This window comes from Phocoena phocoena, chromosome 5 (genome assembly GCF_963924675.1).
Source record: "Phocoena phocoena chromosome 5, mPhoPho1.1, whole genome shotgun sequence".
Classification (NCBI taxonomy): Eukaryota; Metazoa; Chordata; class Mammalia; order Artiodactyla; family Phocoenidae; genus Phocoena; species Phocoena phocoena.
Window position 1 is genome coordinate 44,944,373 of NC_089223.1, and position 12,840 is coordinate 44,957,212.

Genomic DNA, 12,840 nt, shown 5'->3' on the forward strand with positions numbered 1-12,840 from the left:
GTTCCTTTTATATATTTCTGATGATTTACAATAGGTACAGCTCGATGAGTTTGGACTACTAGTGGTGGGCTATAATACAGAACTGCTCTCAGGAGTAGGATGGAAGGAGGAATAATAGCTCTTCAAATAACTCCAGTCACGAGGCAAGACAGGCTAAAGAGCCTGGACTCTGGAGGAGACTCCCAAGGTTCAAATACCAAGTGTGCCTCATACTAGCTGTGAGACACTGGAAACATTACTTAACCTCTTTGGGCTTCCAGCCCTTCACCTATAAATTAGAGATGATAATTTACCTCTTATAGGGTTCAGGATTAAAAGACAGAATATATGAAAAATGTCTGGAATAGCACCTAGCACTTGGTAGGCACTGTTTAAATTTGGCTAACAATATTATTATTATTCCTATAGTTACTGCACAGGAAAAAATTACATACATTAAATAGGCATGTTAGAAATTCTGTAGGATTAAGAAATATTAGCAAAAAACTATATCTTTTGAAACACAGTCCTATAAAAATCTGATTTAGCTATATTAGTGTCCCAAAAATGGCTTTGGAAATTAATTTCCAGCATCTTCTATAAGTGGGCAAACAGCTTTTAAAACACAAGCAGGGATAATCAGAAACAATTCATTAAAATAAAGCAAATTACTCAATTCCATTAAAGTAGCATTAAATACTTACTATGGACTCAGCATTATGCAATACTCTATAAGGTACATGTAAGATCTAGCCCCAACTCCCCAAATGCTTAAAATATTAGCAAAAATAACATAGAATAGACTAGTAAGGCAAAGTACAAGTAAATGTCAGACAGTGGCACATAACTCTAGAAAAGAAGGAATTCTAAAGCACCACTAAAATTTATGAATTCAACTCATCAAAAAATTATCTACGTATATATTTAGTGCCACTTCTAATGCTACTGACAAGGACAAGTTCAAAGGGCTGGTAAGTTATAAATTATTAATGAATCACTTAAGCAAAAAATAAAAGGGGTTACTGAATAATTTTCACTATAACTTACTGTTCCTATTTTGGTCTCCAGAAAGTTCTCCCTTTCTTCATCTACCTTAATTTCATGTCCAGTTTTAAATAATTCAAGCATTTTGGGGATGTCTCGGCCAATGGAATCTGGTTAGAAAAGGAGAAAATCCAAAGTTATCATTACATCTAAACAAGTAGCAAAAATTACTGAGTAAGAAAAACATTCAGGGCTTCTCTCGTGGCGCAGTGGTTGGGAGTCCGCCTGCCGATGCGGGGGACACGGGTTCGTGCCCCGGTCTGGGAGGATGGCCCGTGAGCCATGGCTGCTGAGCCTGCGCGTCCGGAGCCTGTGCTCCGCAACGGGAGAGGCCACAACAGTGAGAGGCCCGCGTACCGCAAAAAAAAAAAAAAAAAAAGAGAAACATTCAACCAAGTTAAGATATAAAAAATGATTTGTGGCAGAGAGCCTTTAGGGTGGCCCATTTCCTGGTGTTCATGCCTTTGTATTATCCCTTCCCCTTGCATATGGATGAGAGTTGCAACGTGCTTCTAAGCAAGAGACAGTATGATTATGCATACCTGATTACATTACATAAAACTGCAATGCCTATCTTGGGGGAGTCTCTCTTCCTACTGGCTTTGAAGAAGCAAGCTACAATGTTGTGAGGGCATATGGAGAGAGCCATGGGTCAAGAAACTGAGATCCTCAGTCCAGAAACCTGCAAGGAACTGGATTCTGCCAAAAAGCCACATGAATCTGGAAGGGAACTTCCCCCGGTCAAGTCTCAGATAAAATCACAGCCCCAGCTGACACCCTGATTGTAGCTTTATGAGACCCTGAAGCAGAGAACCTAGCTTAGCTGTATACATATTCCTGACACACAGAAGCTAACATGGTAACTGTGTGTTGTTTTAAGCCACTAAATTTGTGATATTATTGTTGTACAGTAATAAATAACTAATAAATAAGTATATACAGTGATGATGCTTATACTTTAGAAACACTGATGACAAATTAAAATAAAACCTATAAAATAACAAATGATAAAAGCTGACACTGGAGTCTTGAAATCTTTGAAGAACATTTTACTTACCTTTGTGTGAAATTTGTCTGACCTGCCTTACCATAAAGAAGGGAAGGAACTAGAAAAGTAGCAAGATCTAGCAGTAGAAATAATACCTCAGTGAGTGGTACAATCTGGAAGCAGCTCATTGCTGCACAAATGGTTACAGAAGCTGGCAGGAAGAAAGAGTTAAGAATTGAGACTCTATTGGATTCAAATGTCACTTTGTCCTCCATTAGGGTGGAAAAAAAGATGCAACTGAATAAAGAAAGGAGAAAAAAGGAATCAAGGTAAAAACTAAGAATTTTCAAAGGACCATGGAGGAGATTCCAAACATAAACTATACCTTCCTAATCTTTAATCATTAACATTTGAACTCAAATTCAACACATAAAATAATATATATTTTTTAGTTTTACTTTAACCTTTTTTTAAATTTGTTTTTTATTGAAGTATAGTTGAATTACAATGCTGTGTTAACTACTGCTCTATAGCAAAGTGACTCAGTTATACATATATGTATTCTTTTCCATTATGGTTTATCACAGGATATTGAATATAGTTCCCTGTGCTGTACAGTAGGACCTTGTTGTTTATCCATTATATATATACCAGTTTGCATCTGCTAATCCCAAACTTCCAATCCAACCCTCTCCCATCCCTCTCCCCCTTGGCAACCACCAGTCTACTCTATGTCCCTGATTCTGTCTCTGTTTCACAGATAGGTTCATTTGTGTCATATTTTAGATTCCACAAATAAGTGATATCATATGGTATTTGTCTTTCTCTTTCTGACTTACTTCACTTAGTATGATAAACTCTAGTTGCACACATACTTCTAATATTCCACAATACCATACCTTAACCTGAAAAAATTTCAATTTTGTACCTAGAAAATGTGATTTATTTGAAGGGTAAGAAGTACAATAAGGAACATACCACTAGAGACACACCACTCTCAGTGTGTCTCCAGCAGCTCTTCCCATAATAAGTCAATATGAAAATCTCATTATATACAGCCACTATGGAAAACAGTATGGAGGTTCCTCAAAAAACTAAAAATAGAATTACCATATGATCCAGCAATCCCACTCCTGGGCACATATCCAGACAAAACTATAATTCAAAAAAATACATGGGGACTTCCCTGGTGGCACAGTGGTTAAGAATCTGCCTCCCAATGCGGGGACACAGGTTCAAGCCCTGGTCCAGGAAGATCCCACATGCTGCAGAGCAACTAAGCCTGTGCGCCACAACTACTGAAGCCCGCACGCCCTAGAGCCCGTGCTCTGCAACAGAAGAAGCCACCACAGTGAGAAGCCTGCACACCTCAACGAAGACTAGCCCCCACTCGCCGAAACTAGAGAAAGCCTGCGCACAGCAATGAAGACCCAACGCAGCCAAAAAAACCCCACAATAATGAGAAATCCGATGATAATGGGAAGTGGAGATTAATATTTTATATAGGATGGTTACAGAAGGCCTCTCTGTTTAATGTGATATTTGAATAAGAATGTGAGCCAGGCAAATTAGCAGAGAGCATTACAGACAGATGGGACAATGAGTCCAAAGACCTGAGAAGGAAGAACACTTAGTGCACATAAAGAAGGGCAAAGAGGCCACTATGGCTGGAGTAAGGGAAATGAAGAAGAGCAACAGAACCAGCTGTAATATATCAATAATTCATCTATAATAATTATAATCATACCTAATCATCATTGGAGTCTTTCACACATAGTTTTTAAACTAGCACATGAGAGAGGGAAATTTAGAAAAATTTCAAATTGGTTACCCTGCAAAAATTCCCTGTGTTTTAGCATTTTTCTTTATATAATCAAATTGTTTCAATAATACAAGCAATACTCTGAAGTACAGCATGTCAATCTATGAGTTAAAAATAATTTACATTAGATTTCAATAATTTTATATCCATTACTCTCAAATATGATACAATACCAACTTCCATACAGAAAGCAGTGTCCTACTCAGTATGAATACTCTTTGGACAAGTCTGCGGGAATATCCTTTTGACAAGACTCCAGCTGGAGCACTGATGTTCAATCCTAAGAACTATGTGTTAAGAGGAACACACAGTAGTGGGTCCAGTTTTCTAATTATATCCCTTACCTGCCAACAACTTAGTATGCTTTAAAAGAATTCAACTATTTCCACATATGCCATAGTACCTACTATGGCTTAATATGCGTAATAGAAAACTGATTCCATTAAGTCAAGGTATTTTTCATACTAGTATTTTTTGTTTAGTAAATGCTAAAAAATAAGATTAGGAATAAAGAAAATCAAAAAATATCAATAAGATATATCTATATTAGATATGAAAGAATTTCAGAGGGCATTTGTATCGTGGAGAAAAAAAAGCTAAGTTGACACGCAAAATGAAGGCCAATTTCTTCCAAGAAATTTTAAAAAGCAAGTTTTAAATGTCGTTTTTTTAATGAGATAAAAAAGAAATACTCAGAAAACAAGCCAAATGTGCACTGGAAAAATAGAGAACTTGCCTATAGTTACGTAAGCAATTAAAATAAAACAAATAAAACTGCAGCATTAAACATGCTGCAAAATGTGCACATTCGATCCAGCCAAGTTGGTTACACCCACTCCCACTAGAAAAACAAAATGTAAGATAAAATGGGAAACTAATGAGCTCAGCTGCAGGGGCCTGTTTGTTTGTTTTTTAATTCCATCCATTTGCTCAAAACGTAATTTCTATTTTACCCTTACGTCTTTTGTTGGATGTAGGGGGAATCAAATGTTCCTAAACAAGATTCTGAATAGCTCTAAAAATGCATAATACAAGCTTCATTTGTTCTAATGCACATCTGGTGTATTCTGTTTTCACATTTTTGACAGGTTAATCATTTGTCTTCATGTTTAAAGAAGACAAATGTTTTGCCAGTGCTGTTAAGCAGATCGTGTGGGGCTGAAAAGAAAAAGTTAGGGAAGGAGAAAGGTCTGCCTGGTTTTCCAAGATGATTTGTTAAGCAAATTGGGGGGGCTGGGTGGGGAGAACATACCTAGGTAACTTGACATGGTATACACAAGCTATGATTCATTATGAAAGCAGAAACAAAGCCCACTAGTAAAAATAAACATTTTCAAAAGAAACTTTCCTTATTTGAAATAAAGAAATAAGTTATCTGAAAACCTTTCAGTCCCAAATTTTACAATGAAAATGGTAATAAGAAACCTCAACGCTAAAGAGAATTGAGGCCAAAAGAGTTATTCAAAGAATGGATAAAGCAGCAAAGGTAACAAAATTAATTTCTGTGAAAAACCAGTTAACCATGCAAAGCGAGGAGCAAGCTGAATACAGATATATTCAGTATTCAGTTTCAGTTTTAATTGACTATATTTAATATTGTTTGGCTTTGTTGAGCTTGAATTTAATTAGAAAAAAATATGAGAATTATTTTCAAATTCAACTGCAACTCTGGTTTAATTTTTAAAATAATGTTCAATTTCAGGTCCTACTTAGGAAAGAATGTAAGCGTGCTTCCATGAAAACACACACTACTGTATTGGAAATCCCTAACAAAAAGTGTCAAACCTCAGTCCAATATCTCAAAAGGATGTGTTATTCAATGCAGGCTATCAAGAATAAACAAAACACTAGTACAACAAAACTGAAGAGCACATTTGAATTTGCTTACAGCATAGAACATGATCTATAATTCAGATGAGCATTAGTGGTTATCATGTATGAAGAATTTTTTTTAGCTCAACTAGAGTTAAAATTTGAAGACCAATCTACTAAAATGATTGTAAAATACTTGCTCTTTTACTTTATAAAATTTTATTTGAAATAACGTCTATCTATAGCAGATATCCAGCACCATCTAAAAGAAACAATGTCTGCAAATGAACTTACTTTTCCTCCCAAATCTACTCCCTGTTTCCATTAATGACATCAACTTATTAGGAGAGATCCCAAGGTTTAAATCTCAGCATCATTTGACTCTTCCCTTTCTCTCTCTCAACATGTCCGTTCCTAACTACTTAGTGCAAAGTCCTATTATCTTTGACATCTGTCCTCTTCACTCCAGTCTCATTATGAAGACTTTAGTTTAAACATTACCTTTATTAGTCTCTGGCAATTGCACCTGAACTAGTCTCCCTGCCTCTACTTTTGATTCATGCCAATACATCTTACAAACTCTTGCTAAATTAAAGCTCTGGAGAATCCCCCACCTTAAAAACTTCTAAGAGATTCCTGCTGAATACAGAATAAAAGTCCAAATTTATTAGGATCTTATTCAAGATTCTGCTCAACACGGCATCAATCTACCCGTCCAACATATTCTCTTTCATTTCATAGCGGTACCATTCACTACAGCCAAAGAGAACTAATTGATATTTCTGGGATGTAGCCTATAATTTCTGACTTACTTCAGTGTCTATGATTAACAGATTCTTTCCACTTAAAATAAAATCCCCCTTAATCTGATCACCAAATTATTCAAGGTACAGTTTAAATGTCACCCCCTTCAGGGTGCCTTCTCTGATTTCTCCACCTATGTATAAATTCCTCCTCTACTGAACACCTACAGCACCTTGTGAATTTATCATATAATACTTCATACTTTATAACAAGGCTATTTATGTAGCACCCTTACATCTCTTACTAGGTTTCATAAGGGGGAAATATCCACAAGGGAAAAGTTGCTCAAGGGAAATAACTGCAGAACCATACACAGTAAGCATTCATACATATATGTTGAATGCTAACATAAATGAGCATACATGTTATATTGATAAAGAGGTATAAAATAGTATGATGATAACATACGTAGTGGGTAATATGTTCCACTAATTTAAAACTACAATATGGTCTAAATTTAAAGATCTGGTATTATAAAGTCACTAGGTCTTCAAATTACATTAAATCACCAATATTAATGCCAAAGGAAAAAAAATATTAAATCCATATGTTCCTATATAACACAAAACTCAAACACCAGAACATATTATTTATTCTACACATATATTAGCAATTTTGTTTTCTAACTAAACATATATATAGAAAGTTGTTGATAGCATATTGAAATAGTAAAAGAATTCTCCCTTACTTCGAGTAAGCTTAGGAAATCTTTTTTTCAGTTTCTTCCTTAATGGATTAAGCTCCGGCATTATTTCTGGAACAGCTACATAAAAGTCTGGTTGAATTTCATCATCCAAAATCTAAAAATCAGGGGGAAAAAGATATCCTTAGATTGTATAAAAAGATTTATCCTTCTAAAAATAAAGTCTAATGTAGCAATAATTTCCCTTATAATTTAGAAAATAGCTATTAAGTACAATTCTTTAACCACAAGGATCATTTGAACACATTTATCAATTATGAAAACCATCAGAAGCAAAACATTTTCTGATGTTTTCTTTTAAAAATAGCCACATCCATTAAAAACAAACAAACAAACATTTAATGGGCTTAATTCTTCCATGGCGTTATGTTTGGCAAAGTGTTACAAGCTAGAACATATCACTGATGTGTACACAGCTCATACAGTCCCACAAAGCTGAATTCATACGTCCATCAAAACTGAAGGAATATGTTGAAAATTTTGTAATAGATCACATGTAAAATTAATAACCACTAGCTGCCAAATCACTGGCAACTACACTGTTTTCCTAAATTTGGAGCATCAGGAGAACTGAATCTATAACTATTTTCACAAAGAATTGAAACCAAAATTCTCTTTGCCTCCAAAAAATGAAAGAGGAGTGGAATGGTCAAAGACAAGTTTACTTATAGTTTATTATCCATACTCTATTTCTATTCTAAGAGCAAAGAAAATAATTTCAATTTTTAAAAGACATTTTAAATTAATTCAGGCAGGCACCCAAAATAATTGTTTTACTCCTACAGTATACTCCATTTAAAAATTCAGTTGATTATAAGATGAAGCAACTTTTTAGAACAATACTGCCTGGACAACAAATATTTTACCAATGATTTTTTTGCATAAAGTCTTATCACAGTATGTCATTCAAAGCCTTGGTTTGGGGTTACACACTGAACTGTAAAAACCTGGACCCTGGCAAAATTAAGTGTGATTCTGGAATTTTATCTTCCTGTTACTATTTCTTCTTTTTACAAATTCTTTACTCTCTAAACTACATACTGTGCTCCCCTAAACAATAACAACTTACTTTAAAAGAGAACTTATAACATGCCAAGCATTCTGCTAAGCATCATACATGGTTTAGTTCATCAAGTCTTTACAATAAATCTACAAAGAAAGTACTATTGACCACACATTCCAGATAAGGAAATGGAGGGCTTAAGGAGGACGAGTCAATCTGTGCACTTTTAAGAGGCAGACCCAGAACTGAAACACAGGCAGTGTGGTTCCAGAACCAGGGCTCTCATCACTAGAAACATGAAAGCAGAGGCAACTTTGAAATGTAAAAGAACTGTATGTGACATTTCTACTCCAACATCTTCTAATACTGATTCTAAAACATGTTCCTTTGAATTAAATTTAAAATTATGTTTGAAAGTTATACGATAGTTAACCTTAAGATCATATCACTGAATAATACAAAACTATATGGATGAAAAGCATGCATGCTTTAGAGACAAGTAAAAATGAAACTATTTAAAAATCCCTCAGAACCAAGCATACTTGTGATATTTCACAAGTATTGTAATTAAAGCAAAATGAATTTAGTAAATAAAGTCTTACCTAAGAAATGACTAAAAGTTCAGTAAATTCATCCTACATTTACCTATTATAAGCACTAAGTAAAACAGTATTGATATTTAATTAAAAAAACAAGAATGTGTAAAAAAAAATTGCAGCCATGATACTATTTACAAAACTGTACTGAATTTACTTCACAACCTGAATACCTTTTGAAAATAAAATGGATGAGTTTTAAAAGATACCAGGGGGTAATCTGCAAGAATATATTGGTTTTTATGCCTTATATAGGTGGCATTTTTCCCTCTAATAATAGATCATCAGTGGGGCACCTAAAGAGAAATTCTGTACCTGTAAAATTTTACTTACCAAATTTCAAAATGCACCTGGTTTCCTTATTTGGGTTACTTTTTTCAAAATATTTTATTTAATGAACTTAATGATACAGAATACTTTCTGCTCCCATACCATTTCTTTCTTGAGAAGTAACTTCTTACTTAACATTTAAGAAGTGGAGATATCTATTCAAACTCCACTGTTGCTATGACTGTTCTATAAGATACTCTTATGCTTGCGGAAGAAAACAGATGGAAGGCAGTACACAAGTTTAATAAGAATAGTTCGCTCTCTGACTCAGGGGTCCAAGCTACACTCTCAAATTCCAAAGAATATGTGGTATTGTTTATTTTTTAATATTAAAAGAATTTTAATAATCTTACTAAATTAAAATTTATGATACATGAGAGAGAATTGGGTACCACCCTCTGACTTTGACCTAGAAGCTGTATGAAAGTACAATCTCTTCATATTTTCCATTAGTTCTGCTCCCCAAAATAATTCTAGAGATTCTCCATAAAAATCCAGAATCCACACCAAATTTAGAGAACTACTGGAGTAGAAAAAAACACACTACAAGCACTGTTGTGCTTGGTCCAGTTAATGGTCCAGTTAAAACTTCCCCCAAATCAAAATCTGGATACAGGACAAAAGATAAATTTTCATATCACTTTCTCCAGTTCTAAAAACAAAACAATAAGTATTCCACAGTCTAAAGGATTAAACTTAGAAGAGAAGATTTTAGAGAATGTTAGGGAAATCTTTTGTATTTCAGAAATAACTCCCAAAATTCAACAGATGTGCCTCTTCTCCCCACGTCTTTTTTTTTTTTTTTTTGGCCACGTGGGATCTTAGTTCCTTCGTCAGTGAAAGTGAGGAGTCCTAACCACTGGACCACCAGAAAATTCCCTTCCCCACCTCTTTAAAAAAAAATGTTGTCTTTATTTCAAATGGGCTCCACAAATTCTTTGCTATTTTCCCAAGGCAGGCTATATAATCATTTTTTTGCCTCCATGCTAAGCCTACATTACTTGAACTGATGAAGTTGGGGAGGTAAAAGTTAAGAGTAACTAAAAGTACCATACTATAGAGGTCAGATACTATCCTTTGTGATCTACTAAAGCAAATCACACTTTTCACTCCAAGAAAGCAAAACAAATATCTGACCTTCAAAACGTGAATAGAGATATCCATGTGTGCTACCTTTTGCACTTCATCTCAAATCTCACATTCAAAACCAGAAAGAGTCATACTGCCCTTTCCAGTCTACCCACAGAACTCTCACAAACATATAGGAAGCAAAGAAAAATAAATCATAATATAAATCAAGCATAGTTAATATCAGAAAGTCTGGATAGTTTTTTCTTAGCTTGATTTTGAGACTCAGAAGAGTAGGAAAATTTTCCCCTGTTCTGTAAAGCTCTACTGACCATTGATCAAAAGATATGAACAGAGTGGTTATGTTCCACATGTAATAAATCAACAGATGGCAACGATAACAGAACAATTTCTATAACTAATGAACATGAAAACAATACTGTACCTTCTGAATCAGATTAGTTCCTCCTGCAAATGCAGCTCCATTTTCTTCTGCTATTTTTATCTCTGATGCATTCTACCAAAACACAATAGTATGAACATCAATCTTTAAGCAAATTCAGTCTGCTTTCAAGTATTTGTCAGAAATAATACCACAGTTCAAAATAAAAACTGGGGTTTTTTTTTTTACTTTTAATTGAATGTGCATCAATTTTCAACTAGATGCATCAGAGATATTACATCCAGAACAAATTTAGTTTAGAGGTGATTAAAGTGTTTCTTGACTTAACATATGAGGAAACACATCAAAATGGCATATTAGGAACCCACCAAGTGGTCCTTAGTCTCCAATGCTATCAATACATCATCTTCCAAAAGTAAAAGATTAAAATATATTTAGCTTTGCTAATTTAAATGGAGACATTTTATCAAACCAATATACAAGAGTAAAATTTTTTTAATTTAAGAAACGAGAACCAAAATTTAGCCTATTGTCTGAAAATTCAAAAGAAAAATGCACAGTATTAGAGGTTTTTTTTCTATATGTTCCATTCATGCCATTTGGTTTTACTGTGAAAACATATCACTCCCTTATTTACTCAAGTTTTGTGGCATTCCAAGAGCTATATTCTCTACTTTCCTAGGAAAAGAGTAAAGAATTTCTTCATTGAAAGTGAGACAGATAGAGAGGAATCAAAACACCTTATAAAACAAATTCATGAACATGTTATAAACAAATGTTTATAATACAAAAAGAATGACAAAGAGCTGTATTACTACACTTGTTATCGCCTTGACTTTCTTGACTTTCCAGACTAGACCATTTTAAAAGTGTGGTTTCTATGTCTTCATAGCACTAAATGGGCCCACTGCTTTAATGTCAATGTTATTCTTGTTTGAAGAGCTTCAGTAGGAAGCAGCAGCTAGTAGGATAAATTCTATACTTCTCTTCAGTTTCTTGTGAGAAACATAATATGGTAGATGAATAATGATGAAGTTAACGTTGTGGCTTAGCTCTTTCTCAAGCTAATCAGAAGGACCAACCTCAAATAAGTCATCTAATTGCTTTGAGCTTCACGTGGGGAAAATAAGTCTAGAGGAATGCTAAAGTTTCCTCTAACTCTACTCTTTCAGTTATTCTTTTTTTTTTTTTTTTTTTGCGGTACGTGGGCCTCTCACTGTTGTGGCCTCTCCCATTACGGAGCACAGGCTCCGGACGCACAGGCTCAGCAGCCATGGCTCACGGGCCCAGCCGCTCCGCGGCATGTGGGATCCTCCCGGACCGGGGCATGAACCTGTGTCTCCTGCATCGGCAGATGGACTCTCAACCACTGCGCCACCAGGGAAGCCCTCATTCAGTTATTCTAATCATTGACTAATGTAATATGTAATAAAAATTAAACGATATAAAAAGTTGACAAAGGTTACTCACCCCTGTAAATACAGCAACTTTACTGGTCTCTGAAACAAATGGGTATGGCAAACTAAGAACACTGGCAAACGGCTCCACTTTTTTCTAAATACACAATGGAAAATCAATTATGAAAAATTCATTCAGCTTTTCTATATCTGAAATATTCACTGGTTACACTTTAAGGCATAAGAGATTATATTTCTTTTGTAAGAAATCCTAATAAAAATCTAAATCTCTCTCCCCAGCTCCATACTTCCATGGCACTTGGCTTCTATCTCTACATCATTCATCACAGTCTCTCACATATTAACAGATAAGTTTGCACAATCCATATCTTCCCCAGCACCTAGTACAATGCTTTCCACATGACGGATGCCAATAAATGTTTGCTGCCCTGAATTAAATTCAAAAGAAGGTGTAATTTTTTTAATAGCATCAAGCAGGACATGTATATAGCTATGCATATTGAACAATATCCAGCTGATCTGTTCAGTAGGTCACCCCTAATTTCCATTACTGGCTCTAAACAATCAGGTAAATCAGATGATATTAACTTTAAATCCAAGATTGATTGCCAAACCTGAAAGGCTCTTCTGAGTGGGTCTATTTTGAAATTACCTGGACCACCCACCACTTTCAGATATATTTGGGAAGCCAGTTGGAAAATCCCAAATAAATAACGGAATGCATGTGAGGTGCCCTAATACAGGTGGAGTTTCTACAGGGCCTCAGAACTAATATGTTCAGTCATTGGGTCAAGGACCTGTCTAGGTCTATGGCTCAGATCTCTTAGGGAGACATCACAGGGAAACAAGTTCTAGGCCCATAGTTTTGGT

General features: G+C 35.0%; 1 protein-coding gene across 1 annotated transcript in view; it reads right to left on the reverse strand.

The window, feature by feature from the left end:
* The window catches only part of MRPL1 (mitochondrial ribosomal protein L1), a 54,140-nt gene that overhangs the window by 23,784 nt on the left and 17,516 nt on the right, over positions 1–12,840 (reverse strand). Inside the window, exons 4-7 of the mRNA XM_065877849.1 lie at positions 12,023–12,106; positions 10,595–10,666; positions 7,138–7,249; positions 1,027–1,133 (exon numbers count right to left, since the gene is read on the reverse strand). Coding sequence (XP_065733921.1) covers positions 1,027–1,133; positions 7,138–7,249; positions 10,595–10,666; positions 12,023–12,106 — 375 coding nt within the window. The remainder of the gene's footprint in view (positions 1–1,026; positions 1,134–7,137; positions 7,250–10,594; positions 10,667–12,022; positions 12,107–12,840) is intronic.